Source organism: Solea solea, chromosome 19, assembly GCF_958295425.1.
Source record: "Solea solea chromosome 19, fSolSol10.1, whole genome shotgun sequence".
NCBI classification, from domain to species: Eukaryota; Metazoa; Chordata; class Actinopteri; order Pleuronectiformes; family Soleidae; genus Solea; species Solea solea.
Window position 1 is genome coordinate 21,164,542 of NC_081152.1, and position 18,184 is coordinate 21,182,725.

An 18,184-nucleotide genomic window follows, 5' to 3' on the forward strand; every position below is an offset into this window, starting at 1 on the left:
TGAAAGAAAATCTCGATTCCCGTTTTCCCCAGGATCACACAGCAAGTAACTATCACGTTTTTAAAGCAGTGGTTCTGTCGCAATATTTTCACTAGGACTGAACAATCAGGATAAAATATCTAACTGTGATATAACTGTGATAACAGTCAAGCCTCTGTTTATATGAAATAACATGAAAATATTAACTCAGGATACATTTTAACCTGAGGTGAGAGAATCACAGAAGTTAGAGAACAGAAGTCATTTCATGTGTTTTTATTTTTATTCTTTCATTCAACAGAAATAAACACATTTACAGTGACAAAAAAAATCTGTGACTTTTATTTTACTCTACGTTAACTTCATTGTTAAATTTCCTTCATCTAAACTAAACAACTGTTGTATTTTTACAATTTCTACTATAAATTAGTTTGTTTCCAACATTTTTCCATCTCCATTTTCTTCTTTTAGACTTTTTTTCTTCATAATACAAAAAAGCCGTAATAAAATGTGTAATTTTGTAACATTTTCAGCTTCATTGAGTCACTTTCTGAAGTAAAACCTTCAAAGAAAATGCAATTTCTGCTGAAAAATGTTCATATTTTTTAATCATTGTTTTTTTTCTAAAGTGAAACCTTTAGAAAAAAAAACGTTTTTATTATTATTATTTTTTTTTTTTCAGTATCAAAGTTTCTAAAGTGAAACCTTTAGAGATTTTTTCTTGTTTTTTGTCATCGTTAAATTTCTAAAGTGAAACCTTTAGAGAATTAAGACAATTCTGGAAAGTGGGAAACTTTGGCGCTGAAGACAACTGTTGTCATGTTGCTCAGCAGAGAGGACGCCTTTAAAAAAAGTCTCTCTTCTAAAGACGCCTCTTCCTCCGCACCGCTTCTTCTCCTGCTGCGCGTGCGTCAACGGTTGGCGACGTCGGCTCTGCGGGAACCACAGGACGCACGAGTCGCTTCTCCTTCCTCTCCAAACCTCATCCGCACAAAGAATGAGGGTCGACGTGTCGCTCTCGTGGCATGCCCGACCTCGTTCACATAAAGAATGAGAGTCATCTTGGCATGGACGGGTACGAGAGACGACGGTTGGCGGTCGGCCGGGGGCCCGCCCCTTTTTTCCCTTCAGAGGAGGGCGGGGCGTGGGCCCGGGGCCGGCGCCGCGTTGCCTGGACTTGAATCCTCCTCAGGAGAATCCAGGACAAGCAGAAACAGGGTCACCCTGATCGTCAGGATGAGTATTTCCAGATAAGAAGCTTCACAGCATCTGAGCACAAATGGAGACCAGAGTCCAGGTCCCAGGTCAGCGGCCGGGGAGGCTGATCTCAGGAAGCCAGTCGTTCAGACCACGACTCTCCTCACAGAACACGTGCAGCTTCTCCAGGGCTGGATCCTCCCAAGAACCTTCAGCCGGGTTCTGTTCACACAAGAAAGAGAGAAAGACACCATGAGTCTCTTTGAGTCCAAAACAACAACAACAGGACCATGAAACTAAAACTTATAAACTTTTAGTATATTTTTGTGCCTATTTTTACGTGGTCTTGCAAAAAAAATGAAACCTACAAAATAGTGTTTTAAAGTCCTGGAATGACTGTCAATGCGCCCCCTGGTGGCCCTTTCAAAAAAAAACCTATATTATACATATATCGACGTGTCTTCGTACCGTGATGAGGACACAGTGCGCGTCTTCCAGTTGCTCCGCCTTGTCGTCGCCGACGATCGCCAACAGTCGCTTGGCGTCGCCGACACGGACGATGCTGATGTCGTTGTCGAAGCAGAAGGACTGGATCAGCGTGAAGTGGATCTGGAGCGCGATGTCGCACTCGAACTGCTCGTCCACGGCCAGGACGCAGAAGGACACGCTGTCCGGGTCACTGTGGGACACAGAGGACAGAGGACGGTTAAACACAATCACATTATGTCATATATTCTTTTTTGTATATATATAGGTTGTTATTCATGTGTTCATTTTGTTCATGTACTCACTCAGTCATGATCTTAGCGCTCTCGTAGACGCCCACCGTGAGTCGCCCGTCGCTCTGAGCACAGAGCAGAGCGTCTTCCAGAGACTTCCCAGGACACTTCATGGTCACAGATTAAGTCCAGAGGAGTGAGTGAGTGAGTGAGTGAGTGAGTGAGAGAAAGAGTGAGTGAATGTTTGTGTCTCTGCTCTGCTTTTATACCACAGAGTCGGCACACGCTCATTCACTCATTGGCTGTTTGAGACACAAAGACAACAATCAAACCCACCCACACTTCAGCCCCTCACCCTCTCACCCCCCCTCACCCTCTCACCCTGAGGGACGCGTGCCTTTAGAAAGTCTTAGAAAGGATCAGATGTAGAAAGTCTGACCTTTAAATGATTCTGAAAGTTTAAAGAAACGATGAAAGATAAAAAAAAACAGAATCTGAAACAAGAAAAACTCATATTAACTTCAGCAGATTATCCTGGAATTAAGATTAAGTTTTTGTAGTGATTTCCTATTCACACCTGTTTTAATCCTTTTCTACATTTATTCTGACATTTGATTCATTCAGGTTTGTGTTTTCTGCTTTTTCTTAAACGTGAATTTTTTAGTTTTTTTGCTTCATAAAACAAAGGCAATCCTAATTTTTGAGGTTTTAAATAAAGCGTCTGTAAATCTATAAGAGTAAAATGTGTAGGTCACTTAAAATGTACATTAAAAACAATCTAAGACAGTTTGTGTTGAAAAGGTTGAGTGAAAAATCACATAATTTTGTCTTTTGTTGATTTTATTCATAATAATTTAGTTACATTTATTTTGAACGAGAGAGAAACACCTTAACTTTAACTCTAAAGTCCCTTAAACTAATAGTAAATTAAAGCTAAGTTACATTTGCGTCAGACCTGAGCGTGGACGCTAATGTAGCCAAGGCTAACAGATGTTAGCTATTATTAGCAATAGCTGTCGCTAACAATGCAGGTACAGGTAAAGATCGTAGTCATAGCAACAAGTTTACAGTTAAAAATGAAACATTACTATGTTTACGACTTCATTTAACACGTTGTTACAGACACTTCAAAATAAAAGCTACATGAAATTGTTGGTATTGACATTCATGAGTGTTGTGACAACACACACACACACACACACACACACAAACCGTCTTATCACTAACCTTAACCATAACCAGTTAATAACTAACACTAACCTTAACTAATAACCTTAATTCAAATCTTAGTCCAGTTCGTCAGAAATTAGCTTCTGCCTCATCAGGACCAGGTTTTGGTCTCCATGAGGACTACTGGTCCTGACAAGGTCAGTGTTTACACACACACACACACACACTGGTCCAGTGTGGCACGCGCCGCTGATTTACATGCGTAAAGCCGGACTTCACTTGAGGCGCGTGGCATCTGGAGATGCCTCCGTGCTTTATCTTCCCGTGCGCATCAGTCTCCATAGTAACAGGCAGATACCATCTGTCCTCGAGGAGGGGGAGGAGTTATAGTTTAGTTACAGGGCAGCACCTGCTGCGCGTGACACTTAAGTTTTAAACAAGAAGAAAAATACGATTTTAGATGTTGTTGTTTGTACGTTTGACAAAAAAACGTTACAGTGCAACGTTTTTATTTCATTTACATAGAAAAACCTGCAGATTATTTTCGCGTAGAGTCACGTTAAAGAGGTGAACATGTAACTGTATGTAAATGAGTTTGGCTCGTGCAGCAGCTTTAGTTCATCCTCAAACACAAAGACTAAAGTCTGACCAACACCAACACCTGTCGCGCGCTGCCGGGGGAGGGGGAGGAGCCTGGGCTCCGCGTGGCAGATGTGCCGCAGCAACAATGGGTCGGTATCGATTTGCACGCGCCTGCCCCGTGGACATGAAAGCTGATCCTTCTTAAAATAGACCAACACACACACACACACACACACACACAGCTGCTCCATCAGCAGATGAAGTTTGTGTTGAAAGTGAAAGTGAAGTCAAAATAAACAACGATAATAATCACATAAACGCGTCATTAATGATATAAAAATATATGTAAATGGTTCAAAAAAGGAGAAAAATACTTTGTGGTGATATTTTTGAAGAAAAATTCCCTTTTCTTCTAAAGAAGTAACATTAATTGATCAGTTTTACATCTTATTAAGTACTGTTTTAACTTATTATTGTACTTAGTTATTTACTTATAGATTTATTTCAGTTCTGTTTGGAGGAAAAATACTTGATACACATGTAATAATAAAAGTGTTTTTGCTTGTGTTTGAATGACTTTTGCTTCTTTTGTTGTTTGTAAAGATTTAACTTTGCTACAAACAAATGATTTTGTTGCTGCAACAAAGAAAGTGAAGATAAGAGAAAAAAAAACATTATGCTGTGTTTACAGCTCACACTGTGACTGATCGGATTCTGATCTGACTGTGATCGGATCGTGTTTGTGTTTGTAAAACACTTTTCATCATCACTTTTTTCTGCTCTTCAGGATCCAAATGGACTTAGATTCGGCGGATGTGGAGACGCGCGACAAAAGGAGCGGCGCGCCCTGAGGTCAGAGTTCATCTGGGCTTTTTGTGTGTCCCCCTCCGTCCTCTCTTTCTCCCTCCCCCCTCCCTCCCTCATCATAGCGACAGTTCTCCATCTGCCGCTCTGGCTTCCACTGAACAATAGCGCTGAATCAATCACCGCCAACCTGTGTCTGCGCTGCGCAGCGGACCCTCCTCCACTCTTTACGCAGCAGCAGCAGCAGCAGTGTAGGCAGACCTGCTGCTGCTGCTGCTGCTGCTCTGAATGATTACGCAGCAGCTTATTAATCAAATGAGCACGAGAAACTGCTCTGGACGCAGAAAAGACGCGTGCGTAAAATGTTTTGCTTTGTGCGTAAAAGTGGAACTGAATATCACCAGAAAGTTTTATGTGCCACAAAAAAACACATGACGCAAAATTAAATTGTGGAAAAGCACGCAAACATTTGTGAAAACTGCTCAATACGTGTGCGCAAGGAGTGCGTAAGAAAGGTGGTCTTTCCATGCTTAATAGTGACCATAAGGTTGGAACGTGCCACAAACTAACACATTAAATAAAATGTAATCCAAACTAAACAAATCGAAAAAAAACTTGCAAATTCGGAACGTGCGTGCGTAAAAGTGACCACGGATCAACAGGAACATGTTCCACGTGGCTTTTGTGCCACAAATAAACACATTTAAACATGCGTTACAGTCTGCGCATGCGTGAAAGTGATGGAGACTCTGCAGAAAGTTGGAAAATGCAATAAACTATGATAGTATATCACATTTAATCCAAACTAAATGCACATCAACTTGTGCAAAGTTGGGGGAGATTCGTGCGTAAAAGTCTTCTCATGCGTTAAAATACCAGAAAAGTTTCAAATATTTTTCATTTAGCCCTACAAATAACTAAAAATGCCTAAAAGTGATGCAAAAACACCAGAAAGTTGCAAGAAAACGCGTAAATAATAAAATAAAATATGCACAAAAACACAATAAAAACATAAACTGAAGCGCAATAAAGTTCAGAAATGTCCCCGCGTGTCCTCACAAGTCCCCAGAGTAAATAAACAAAGACAGGGGCAGGTTTTTGTGTGGACAGCTGATGTCCACGTGCTCCAGCAGCAGATTGCTCAGCACAGCGTTCTGGCACGCGCTGCTCATTTGCATGTGTATGAGGAGCAGTGATAATAGGAGAGGCTTCTGCGGACAATGGAGGTCGTTTTTACAGCCAAGGCTCAGTCTGCAGATGTCATCTTCATCACCATCATCATCACCCACCTGCCCTCTCTCCTCCTCCTCTTCCTCCTGCTGCTGCTGCTGCTCTGAGGGGGAGGAGCAAAACTTTCTCTGTTGTTGTTGTTGAAAAATCCAAAATTCAAGATTTTTTACGTCCACACATTGAAAAAAAATAAGTTCCTTTTAAAATATATGAAATACAAGCGCAGATTAAATCAGATTATGATCGAAAATAAAGAAAATTAAATCAAAAAAGTCACACTTTTAACACCCAAACTCTGCAACAATTTACTTTTCCAAACGTTTGCATTAACTCTCACAGATTATATATTTACGTTAAATCCAGGCTATAACTTTAAGAATTTTCTTTATACTCATTTTTAAAGTAAAGTGCAACTTTAATAACATGCTTTAATTCTTTATTAAAGACACGTCCTAAAGTGTAGTCTACTGTTGCATTTGTACTTTTATATTTTTTATCATTTATTGCTTATTTTATGTTATTTGCGTTCTTGTTGTCGTCACGTGACCTGTGAAAACCTTTGCATGATCAACAAAAAGAAAAATTTAATCTACATTTGTGCAAAAAACATGCACATGTGCACAAACTCTTCACTCTTTAAAAACAAGAGTGAGTGTGTGTGTGTGTATGGGGGGGGGGGGGGGGGGGGTGAAAAGGGTGGGTGCGTGCCACTTTGACCCCCCATCAATCTGCCACGAGCCACAGAGTGCGCGCGAGACAATAGCATTATCATACCAATGCAGCAGCAGCAGCCAATCAGAGCGCAGCTCTTTCTCTGCGCCGCACGAGCTGCGGACTATAAAGAGCGCGAGACAACAGACCTGAGATCACTCACTCTCTCTCTCACTCACTCACTCACTCACGCTCTCACCGAGGATTAAACTCTCCCTTCAAACTCTTCCTTCACGGAATAATCTTCATCTTCTTCATCATGACTCTGGAGGAAGTCCTGGTCCAGAAACCCGCAGAGCGAGACCTGTGCAATGGGCAGACTCTGGAGGACGCGCTCGTGTCCGCGAGGGACAACGAGTCTCTGACCGTCGGTGTCTACGAGTGCGCGAAAGTCATGAATCTGTAAGTTTGATATGAACACATGAACATCTTCACGTTAACTGTGTGTGTGTGTGTGTAGATGAAAAGTCTGACCTGTCCTCTGTCCTCTGTGTCCCACAGTGACCCGGACAGCGTGTCCTTCTGCGTCCTGGCCGTGGACGAGCAGTTCGAGTGCGACATCGCGCTCCAGATCCACTTCACGCTGATCCAGTCCTTCTGCTTCGACAACGACATCAGCATCGTCCGTGTCGGCGACGCCAAGCGACTGTCGGCGATCGTTGGCGACGACAAGGCGGAGCAACTGGAAGACGCGCACTGTGTCCTCATCACGGTACGAAGACACGCCGATATATACGATAATATAGGGGTTTATTTTGAAAGGGCCACCAGGGGGCGCATTGACAGTCATTCCAGGACTTTAAAACAGCAAGTGTTTTTTTTTTGCAACATTATTTAGATGTTTTTGCAACGTTACACTATTTTGTAGGTTTTATTTTTTTTGCAAGACCACGTAAAAATAGGCACAAAAATATACTAAAAGTTTATAAGCTTTGGTTTCATGGTCCTGTTGTTGTTTTGGACTCAAAGAGACTCATGGTGTCTTTCTCTTTTTCTTGTGTGAACAGAACCCGGCTGAAGGTTCTTGGGAGGATCCAGCCCTGGAGAAGCTGCACGTGTTCTGTGAGGAGAGTCGTGGTCTGAACGACTGGCTTCCTGAGATCAGCCTCCCCGGCCGCTGATCTGGGACCTGGACTCTGGTCTCCATTTGTGCTCAGATGCTGTGAAGCTTCTTATCTGGAAATACTCATCCTGACGATCAGGGTGACCCTGTTTCTGCTTGTCCTGGATTCTCCTGAGGAGGATTCAAGTCCAGGCAACACGGCGCCGGCCCCGGGCCCACGCCCCGCCCTCCTCTGAAGGGAAAAAGGGGCGGGCCCCCCGGCCGACCGCCAACCGTCGTCTCTCGTACCCGTCCATGCCAAGATGACTCTCATTCTTTATGTGAACGAGGTCGGGCATGCCACGAGAGCGACACGTCGACCCTCATTCTTTGTGCGGATGAGGTTTGGAGAGGAAGGAGAAGCGACTCGCGCGTCCTGTGGTTCCCGCAGAGCCGACGTCGCCAACCGTTGACGCACGCGCAGCAGGAGAAGAAGCGGTGCGGAGGAAGAGGCGTCTTTAGAAGAGAGACTTTTTTTAAAGGCGTCCTCTCTGCTGAGCAACATGACAACAGTTGTCTTCAGCGCCAAAGTTTCCCACTTTCCAGAATTGTCTTAATTCTCTAAAGGTTTCACTTTAGAAATTTAACGATGACAAAAAAACAAGAAAAAATCTCTAAAGGTTTCACTTTAGAAACTTTGATACTGAAAAAAAAAAATAATAATAAAAACTTTTTTTTCTAAAGGTTTCACTTTAGAAAAAAAACAATGATTAAAAAATATGAACATTTTTGAGCAGAAATTGCATTTTCTTTGAAGGTTTTACTTCAGAAAGTGACTCAATGAAGCTGAAAATGTTACAAAATTACACATTTTATTACGGCTTTTTTGTATTATGAAGAAAAAAAGAAAATATTGGGGAAAAAAGTCTTTTCTTTGAAGGTTTTATTTAAGAAAACGGCTAAAATACTAATTTCACATGAATTTATTTGTATGATGAAAAGATGGAAAAATGTTGGAAAGAAACTTATTTAAAATGTCTTTGTTGAAAATATTCAATAAAAAGATAAGAAATGACTTTTGTTTGTGACGTTTTCACTTTTTCCTCCTAAACCTCATGAACTCTGTGTGAATGAAGTCAAAGTAAAAAAAAGTTCAGACCTTTAGTGTAATGTGTCTCCGCCTGTCAGCTGCTCGCTCGCTTGCTCTGTGGTGGAATAATTGACCCCTCCCCCTCGGCGTGGGCCCCCCCTGCTGGACTCATCTGCATGTGTATGGAGCTCAGGACAATAGTGAAGCTGCTGCTCCGTCAAAGTCCAAACACACAACAGCGTCCATTGTCTGGACGGCAGATGTCTCTGCGGCAGCGCCACCATCTGCTGCTGCACCCTGCAGGTGGAGGAGGAGGAGCTGAGGAGGAGGAGGGGGAGGAGGTGAAAGGGGGCGGTCTCTGTGGTCGGCTCTGGCCGGTTTGGACCGGTTGAGGAGGCCACAGAGGATCATCTGCTGCCAGCTGCTGTTGACTCACAGACACCAGGAGAAAGTTTGACAGACAAAGAGACAGAAGATGATGATGAAGAGCAGCAGGAAGCACCTGCTCCACAAAACAACATTAAACACACATTTTTAATCATTTTTCATGAAAATTATGAAGGAAAATAAGGATTAACGCTTGTATTTATGCAGTTTTCTGGGCTTTATACATTAACATAAAATGTTTAGCAGGTTTTTTCCCCACAAAACAACATTTAAATACAACTTTTGAATGACTTTTTATGAAAAATAAGAATTAACATCTGTATTTATGCATTTTTCTGGATCTTTATACATAAAAGAACTTCTTTAGGAGCTTTTGCTCCGTGACAAACTCACCAGGTTCTTGAGTTGAAGAACTTAAACGCATGATAAAATAATACAAAGTTCATTTTTTATGACTTATTACGTCGTTGGCTTTTATTCAGTCTCATTTGTACACAAGTGTAAAATATAAAAAAAGCACTCTAAAAGCACTGCTCTGATCAGTGGTTGGCTCTGCCTCCTCCAGACTTAAACTCCATCTCAAATGAGATTAACGTTCCGACGTTAGTCAGACTAAGATCGTCCAGAACTGAAGAATCTTCTTGGATGAGTTAAAATCCAGTCGTCTGTGTTCTGCATCTTCTTAGACTGCTGGTTGTTCATGACAGCACACAGAGCTTGGAGGTGTGTCTGAGGCCTCTGTAGGCCCGGAGCCCCTCCCTCTTCGGGTCCCTGACCATCCCTCGGACCACAGGCGGACAGTCGTAGCCCCGGCTCTTCTGCGCCCGGTGCACCATGATCCTGTAGACGCCGGTGACGGGGCAGCGGCTGTCTTTCAGCTGGTTGTTGCGCAGATGTTCCGCGGTGAAGCCGAGCTCCTCCAGCGAGCTCCTGATCTCCTCCTCCTCTTCCTCCTCCAGGTTCCAGCTCTCTAAGCCCAGCAGACTCTGAAAAGGACTCACAGGTTCGTGCGGGACCAGTGACCAGGGAAACTCCACCGGTAAGAGCCAATCACAGCCCAGCATCTGGTCGATGGCGTAGCGGTCGTTGGGATCCGGCTTCAGGATTCCCTTCACGAGCCTCTGGCAGGGCCCGGGAACCCAGGGAGGCACGGTGTAGGCGGCGTTGATGATGCAGTGCCGCAGCTTGCCCAGGGTTTCGGCGCGGAACGGCATGGTGCCGGTGGTCATGAAGAAGAGCAGCACGCCCATGGCCCACACGTCCACCGGTGGCCCCAGGTAACTCTCGTCCTTGAAGAGTTCTGGCGCGGCGTACGGCGGAGACCCACAGAAGGTGTCCAGGCCGTTGTTGAGGTTTGAAACCCGCGTACTGAAGCCGAAATCAGCCACCTTCACACAGCCGCGGCTGGTGAAGAGGACGTTCTCCGCCTTCAGGTCGCGGTGGATGATGTTGATGTTGTGCTGCAGAGCAAAGAATCAAAGGTATCGTTATGGATAAATGATTCTACATTTGCTTCCTCACTGGTCTGCACTCCAGCACTCACCATGTATTTGATGGCGGAGAGGATCTGTGCGAACGTGACCTTGCTGGTGTTGTCAGAAAACTTGCCCTTGTTGCAGATCCTGTCGTGGAGGTCGCCTCCTCCCGCGTACTCCAGCACCAGGTGGAGGCGGCTGGGCGTCTCCACCACCTCAAACAGTCGCACCAGGTTGGGATGCTGCAGGGACTCCATGCTGCTGATCTCTCTGGAGAGCAGGCGCTGGGCCTGAGTGTCCAGCCGGGTCTTGTCCAGGACCTTCAGGGCCACTTTTTCTACGAGGAAGAGGAGACGGAAATGCTTGAGCCACTGTCTGAACACAGGAGGAGGAAAAAATGATTTTTACAAACTTTCTACGTCAGTTTAAGTCTACGATGTCTTTAAGAACATGTTCACATCTTTATCTCACTGTGAAACACACTTTTCCAACAGGAAAGTGAAGTTTATAGACCACTCACTCTCCCACACCAAACCTCATAGAGAAAATCAGTGATTTTAGATCTCGGGGACACAGGAGCTGCTGGTCTACTGCTGCCTCGTGTGGTCACTTTGTGTCACTGAGGTCAATCTGAACAAAGGATATTTAAAGCCGAACTGTAAAAATAAGACATTAGAACTTAGTGATGGAGGCAGCAGTGGATCAACTACTCCTGTGTGTGTGTGATGTTAAAATCACTGATTTTCTCTATGGGGTTTGGTGTGGGAGACTTTCCTGTTGTGAGATAAAGACGTGAACATGTTCTTTAGATGTCGCAGACTTATGGTGACGTAGATTTGCTGCTGTGGACTTTGATTCAAATACCTTTGGTGAGAGCGTGGAATCCCAGTTTGACCCTGGAGAAAGCCCCGCAGCCAATCTCCCCGCGCACCTTGTAGAAGCCGACCCTGCGGCCGATGATCAGGTCCTTGATGGTCTTCTCGTCCTTGCACATGTCGCTGGTGAGCTTCTGCAGCGTGCTGAGCGGAGGCGGGGCCTCGGCCTCCTCGTCCTCAGAGCCGGCTGCGGAGCTGTCCGTCAGGCTGTAGAGGCTGTGGTGCAGCTTTGTGTTGGTCACCTGGAAGTGGCTTCCAGGCATCGCTGCTGCAGGACAACACAACGGCACAATTCACTGAATATCTACTTCACCCTCGCATTCTGCTCATATTTCATGCTTTCACACGTTAAACAAGAATTCTCTCTCAATAATAAATGCAAATACTGAATTTGACACATTTAAAAATGTATAAACAGACGATCTGACGTTAATAAAGAGCTAATTAAGCAGTGATTTAAGTTTCAGAGCAGGGGAAAAAATTTATGTGTATTTTTTGGTCACTTTCAGCCTAAAAGAACAACATTTATGGTCTTTTTACTGCTGTCAGACGTGAAATCAGCTCAGATTCGACACAAACAGTAACATCAGGGATCAGAAAATAAAGAATGTAAAAGACAAAGTTTCCTTACCAAGTTTCCAGATTGTTGCTCTTCATCAAATCAAATCCACAGATTTAACTTCAAACACTGACTCATGAGGACACAGAGACAAGAGTTCTCTTCTCACATGCTGGAGTCAGAGTCTCAGCGTCTCTGTGTCCTGCACAGTGACGGACGAGGACTCAGGTGGATGGACACACACACACGTGTGAGACATGAGACCAGTGGACAGACAGTGTGAGCTTCCTTCACCGCTTCACCTCTGCCCCGTCTTTCAGACTCTTCTCCTCAATAAGGAACCAGGGATTAAAGCGGTGTCATGAGCTGTAATCCCATTTCAATTCAGGTCTGTGTCAATCCCTTCAAACGTCAGGTCAGTGTGGACATGAAGACGAGAGGACACGAGGACAAAAACTAAAACATGCAACAGTGACTGTGTACGTGTGTGTGCTGTATGAGAGGATGATTCATGGTGTCACACATGACGTTTTGTTTCATGTGATCTTTTGACTCTTGTTATATAACAGTGTTAGCTGTTAATGTTCCCAGAGAGATGAGATTAACTCTCTGTCGCAGCGCACAACAGATTAAGAGATTACAAAGCATGAGGTCAGCACTTCTTCAGGGGGGCGGAGCTTCTTCATTCAGGTGTGTCGTCCTTGTGAGCGGCAGCGGCGCCAAAAGAAGAGCTTGAACCTGAAAGCCATGTTAGATTTTTTGTGTATTCTTTGGTCACTTTCAGCCTAAAATAATTTTTAAGTTTTAAAGTTCACGCATACAGTATTTTTTGTCTTTGAATATTTACTTGAATCGTTAAGTTTAAAGGCAAACAATTGTCCGAGTTGTTTCCTTAACTAACGATTAACGAGTTATCATTCACTCAGACAGTTAAAACCACATTTTAAAAGAACATTGGCTTAATATCGATATCGTCAAATATGAGTTGACGATAATATGCTACATTAAGCTAATTAACCACGGAAACTGATCGCGGAAGTTATTGAGCTTAAAATCAATCAATAATCCAGGATCACGGAATACTTTTACTTTACAATCCATGAAGTAAATAAAGACAAACAAATGAATAAAAGCAGCGTCGTTTACACGAGGAAAAGGAACAGGAATTAAACGTGGGAAAACACTTTCACAAGACCTTTGATGTGAAGGGTTTGATTCCAGGAACAGGACTCACCCTCTTACCCCCTCATCCTCTCACTCCTCCTCCTCTCTGCAGACGTCTGATTGGATTAAAGAGTACACACTCTGGTCACCTGCGAGCAAACAACTAAATTAAATAAAGTATTTAAATGCTTTGAAACTCTTCGAACAAAGGTGAACATCGTTCACCTTCGTCAGCTTGTCAGCGTGGCTGACCTCTAAACTCAAACTAGACCTTTCTCCTCTTCAGACGGTTGTCACTGATGCTGCTGATGCTGCTGCTGATGCTGCTGATTCGCTGCTTCTCTTCCAGCTCTTTGATTCTCTGACGCAGAGACGTGATCTCTCTGTTCTTCTCCTCCTGCATGAACTGAAGCTTCTGAGGACACAAACACACAAACACACAATAAACACAAGGACAGCCAGAGACTCCTGACCTGGAGACACAGAGAACCCAGGAGAGCTGCAGATTAGGATTATGTGATCATTATTTTATCAATGAATCAATGAGTTGTTTGTATATACTTCAGTTTTAATGATTTCGTTTCGTTTTATGGAGCAAAAAAAAAATATTAATAAAGAAAATATTCACATTTAAGAAGCTGAAAAATCACAGAAACCTTTTTACTCTGTTATAAAAATTAGTTGACGATTAATTGAATATATTAATCATCGCATAAACAATTTTAAGAATATACATGCCATTTTTTTTTTTTTTTTAATTAAGGCAGTTTTGTCATCAAGAACATTGTGTATAGATTCAGTTAAAGCTGCAGTGTGTAACCTATAAACATGCTACAGTAAAATCACGCATTAAAGAACTTGATTTCAGATCAATCTCCAAACTCCCTTAAGAAGCTGGAAAATCACAGACAGAGTACAGTGTTACAGACTGGTTACATCTTTAGTTTATTAATGAATGAATTAAGTTCTCTAAGTACGGACATAACCATCTGTGTGTGTGTGTGTGTGTGTGTGTGTGTGTCCTCACCCTCCTGAAGACGCTCTGTGGAAGCATCACACTGGAGCCCTGATGCTGCTGCTGGTTGATCTGAGCTGAACTCTGAACTCTGGCAAACTTTGCACCAAACTGTCAAAAACAAACAAAGAAACAATAAAGTTCGTAAGTGTATGTTAAAAAAAGGACTCTTGACCTCTTCAACCCTGCAGATTACTTAGTGAATTGTGAAGATAAACTAACTTAAATACGTAATTCACTCAAATATTTGATTGAGATTTCATCTCATTTTGTTGTTGTAATTAAGCCTCCGACCACTAGTTAGCAGCAGGTTTTCAGTCATTTGCATATTTAAGGCTTAGAACACAGTTATTTTTAATAAATCGCCATTTTCCATACTCAGATTCTTGTCAATACACAACGTTAACGGTTTCAAACTTCACAAACTTCAAATTACTGAGGCTTTTTCGGCTTTTTACACATTAAAGTTTTTCTCCATTCATTCATTCACCTCCATCTGCAGCTTCAGCAGTTCACTCTGCTTCTCTCTCTCCTGGATCTTCAGCCTCGTCTTCATCTCCTCCACCTCCACGTTCTTCTCCTGCAGCAGCTTCTTCAGCTCAGTGTCTTTGGCCTCCACTGTCACCACGGCAACAGACAAACAAACAACAACAGCAACAACAATCACATTTTAAACCAGACTTTATAGACTGGCATTCTTGTGGCCTTGATTTCTTATTCATTCATTCACTCGTGCATTCATCTTACAGTTATTGTTTTACACTCGTAAACCTTCATCATCCTAAAGTGCTTTACTTATTTTAATCTCTTGTGCACTTTATTCCTTGTTGTCACGTGTGTTTGTCTCTTGTTTTAATCAGTTCATTGAAAACACTTTGTAATCTGTTTTTTTTAATTTAAATTATTACTATTATTATTATTATTGGAGCCAATTAAACCGAGCAACAGTTAGTGTGGAAACTGAAATATCAACATTAAACCACATCAGGACTTTCTGGATTGAAATTAATTCCTTAATTCACTCGTTGATACGGAGCAAGATGCAATTAAAAAAGAGATTATGGTTTTTATTCATATTTAATGTGGTTGTATATGGGACAATAATGAAACACATTATTTGTTTTGTGTCTTTTGTCTTTTGTCTGCCTGTGTTTCCTTGTTTTGTCTTTTATTTGCATATAAATGAATATGAATGTGGTTTTAGATCAAATGTTTGAAATAAATGAATACAAAAAACATTCATTTATTCACTAAACTGATTAATGTTTCAGGCAAAAACTGAAAAGGTGTTCGACAATCATAGGAATAGAAAACTACAACTACACTACAGAGAAAAACTGTCCTAAATATGTGTCTGACTTTTGATTTAAAAACCTTTATATGTCTCTGGTGAATGAATGAGTGAGCGAGTGAGTGAGTGAGTGTCTTACACTGACTGAAACAGTCCCTGTGAGCGAGCTCCACCTCCCTCCTGCTCTGCTGTCTCACAGCCTCTAGCTCCCTCTGGTGTCTGTCTGTCTCTGTGGCCTTTTCAGTGAGCAGCCGTCGAACCTCAGCCTCTCTGTCCTGACGACAGACACACACACACACACACACACACACACACAGTCAAAGTTATTGATTTACACAGATACACATAATCCTGACAAAGGACTCTTATTATTAATCAGTTTGAAAACAAGTTTTTTGATTTTTCAGCTTCTAAAATATTTCTGGTTTCTTTGCTTCATACAAGAAAATAAATGATTAAAAGTGATTAATTTCACATTTGAGAACATCATCATTTTGAAGTTTGGGAAAAACTGATTGATGTTTTCAAACTTTTTCTTACATTTTATAGACTCATCTAAATATCAATGCATTGGGAAAAAAAATAAGTTAATAAGATAAAGTGTAGTGTTGTGATCAGAGCAGAGCCTGGACCACTTCAGTCCTCACCTCCACTCTTCTGTCACTGCGTCTCTTCAGGTCGACCATGTCCTCCTTCACTCTCTCGTTCTCCACTGAAACATACAATAATATGTACAATAATACAAATACTATGTGAATTATGTCTGGAGTTAATCTGCTAAATATCTTCTTTATCAACTCCTTGTTTGGTCGTTCTCAAATGTCTTGTTTTATTATTCAGTTTGAATGATTTCTTTGTTTTTATGGAGCAAAGAAACCAGAAAATATGAGTCAATTTAGCTGTTTATATTTAACTCTTAAACACAAACTGAGTTAAATTTAACACGAATACTAATTGTATCTGCAAAATTGATCAATGATCACATCATCCATTCTGAGGTGTAACAGCTTTACGTTAGGTAGGAATAAAGTGGATATGATATGATATGTCATTTTAAATAAAAAATACAAAAAGAGTGTTGATTGGCGTCACCTCTGAGGTTGCACTGCTCCTGCAGACTCTGCTGAAGCCGGTTGACGGTGGACAGAAGGACGTCTCGCTCTGTAACACGACCATCGGCAGAAAGAACAAGTCAAGAATCCAACTATTCACGTGTTAAAACTACGACGATTGTCACAAAAACCTTATAAAATCACTTGATTTCAATCCTCCTCATTCTGAGAATCACACACTTCCTGTTTTCTCTGCACAAACCTTCACAGAATCTACAAACGATGCAGATTGATCCACCTGACTGATTCAGCACTGTCACCTCCATTTGACTGCTTTATTGTTATGATCAGTCTTTGTTGTGTTATGTTGCACAAAACATTCATACAACATAGTGTAGTGTCTCCGAGTGATTCGTTTGGCAGAAACTGACCAGCAGATGGAGACAAACGCCCACAGACACATCACACTCCACCTGTCTGTCTCCTAGATCTTGGCAAACACATTCAAAATATACATGTGAGTGCAAACGTGTAGATTTTAAAAATGAAAATAAATACACATAAGTACCTTCAGTGAGACTCTTCTCTTTGCTCAGGTAGAATTTGACGAGTCTGTTTGCATCGTCCAGCTTCACCTCCAGCATGTTGCTCTTACCATGGACTTCTATGATTTTCTGTGGAATCAGAAATAAATAATTCATCTTTATTCACTACATTACAGTTTTCCTATGTACCGAAAGCATTGAGGCACATTCCAGGGGAAAAATAAATATACAAATTGCAAATTGCGTCAGGAAGGGCATCCTTCGTCAAACTTTTGCCAAAACCAAATATGCGAATCGAACCTATGACTTCCCTATTGAAATATTACCTGTGCAATTATGACAACTATTTCTGATTTAATCACATAATGACATGGTTATTTGTAAATACAGCATAGAAACACCCAGTTGTGACCAAAATGGTTATTACAGCTTGCGTTTTTCATTATTGTTAATTTAAAATGAAGATTATTTCAGTATAATTTGATTAATTCAGTGTTATGCTACATACCTGGTACTGTACACACATGTAATACTTAAGAGGCTATGATCTAGCTGTACAATTATATATTTTAATGAATTAGCTTAATAAAGCCAGTGTTTTTTGACATTGTACAAAGATAAACCCGTTTTCCATCTGCCAAACTACATTTTCAGTTATTGTAACGTTCATGTATTATTAACTCGCAACAATAAGTGCATAAAATGAGGACAAATAAGGTGATTTAACTCTGATAAGCCCAGCTTTGACCGAGCTAGCTATATAGCACGTCGATGGCTAATCCACGGTAGCTAAAGCTAACTAGCTCTCTTACCTGCTCTAACTGAGCAAACTCCTCCATAAACGTGTCCAAACTGACGCAGCGTGACGTCATCGTCGCACCTGTGATTCTGTAAAGTTAAAATAAATAAATAATATATAAATAATATAAAGTTACAGGACAATTAATAAGAAACAAAAAAAATCGTATGTGCTAGCTGCTAGCTACCTAACAACTCTTGGCGCGTGCACAGAGAAAATATGGTATTTTTTCACACAAGTGGATGTGGAAAATATCGCGGTTCATTCAGGTAAATACAGAACACATTAGAAAACATGGCAAACAATGTCGATTTCATTTACATCTATGTATATTTATATGTATAAGTCAGAATCTGTATTATTATTTGCTTTGTATTCAATGATCTGCTCATACTGTACTACATGGATGATTTACCTCTTGTAAAAGCTTAATAAAAATTAAATTGAAAAATAAACTACATTTGTAGTCGAAACCCGGAATTTGCACTTGGAATTTAG

The 18,184-nt window shown here is 41.6% G+C and overlaps 4 protein-coding genes across 5 annotated transcripts; 1 reads left to right on the forward strand and 3 right to left on the reverse strand.

The window, feature by feature from the left end:
* Positions 1–240: 240 nt before the first annotated feature.
* On the reverse strand, positions 241–2,203 carry LOC131446433 (growth arrest and DNA damage-inducible protein GADD45 gamma-like). Its single transcript, XM_058617654.1, has 3 exons — positions 1,968–2,203; positions 1,645–1,855; positions 241–1,398 (listed from the first exon to the last, which is right to left on the reverse strand). The coding sequence occupies exons 1-3, from the start codon at positions 2,066–2,068 to the stop codon at positions 1,285–1,287; spliced, it is 426 nt and encodes a 141-aa protein (XP_058473637.1). The 5' UTR covers positions 2,069–2,203; the 3' UTR covers positions 241–1,284.
* A 4,328-nt stretch (positions 2,204–6,531) lies between these two features.
* Positions 6,532–8,509, forward strand: gadd45gb.1 (growth arrest and DNA-damage-inducible, gamma b, tandem duplicate 1). The gene is made up of 3 exons (XM_058617653.1): positions 6,532–6,794; positions 6,894–7,104; positions 7,400–8,509. The coding sequence occupies exons 1-3, from the start codon at positions 6,652–6,654 to the stop codon at positions 7,511–7,513; spliced, it is 468 nt and encodes a 155-aa protein (XP_058473636.1). The 5' UTR covers positions 6,532–6,651; the 3' UTR covers positions 7,514–8,509.
* A 21-nt stretch (positions 8,510–8,530) lies between these two features.
* Positions 8,531–12,030, reverse strand: nim1kb (NIM1 serine/threonine protein kinase). Its single transcript, XM_058617649.1, has 4 exons — positions 11,893–12,030; positions 11,251–11,529; positions 10,455–10,723; positions 8,531–10,371 (listed from the first exon to the last, which is right to left on the reverse strand). Exons 2-4 carry the CDS (start codon positions 11,522–11,524, stop codon positions 9,610–9,612), a joined length of 1,305 nt encoding a protein of 434 aa, XP_058473632.1. The 5' UTR covers positions 11,525–11,529; positions 11,893–12,030; the 3' UTR covers positions 8,531–9,609.
* Positions 12,031–12,464: 434 nt separating this feature from the next.
* LOC131446431 (coiled-coil domain-containing protein 152-like) lies at positions 12,465–17,832 on the reverse strand. Of its 2 annotated transcripts, XM_058617650.1 has the most exons (10): positions 17,700–17,832; positions 16,911–17,016; positions 16,383–16,451; positions 15,938–16,002; positions 15,430–15,565; positions 14,490–14,617; positions 14,012–14,110; positions 13,256–13,399; positions 13,055–13,133; positions 12,465–12,558 (listed from the first exon to the last, which is right to left on the reverse strand). In XM_058617650.1, exons 1-9 carry the CDS (start codon positions 17,757–17,759, stop codon positions 13,110–13,112), a joined length of 831 nt encoding a protein of 276 aa, XP_058473633.1. In that variant the 5' UTR covers positions 17,760–17,832; the 3' UTR covers positions 12,465–12,558; positions 13,055–13,109. The 2 variants fall into 2 exon arrangements, with proteins under 2 accessions (XP_058473633.1, XP_058473634.1); XM_058617651.1 differs by lacking the exon at positions 12,465–12,558 and having other exon boundaries at positions 13,060–13,133; positions 13,237–13,399.
* Between the last annotated feature and the right edge of the window lie 352 nt (positions 17,833–18,184).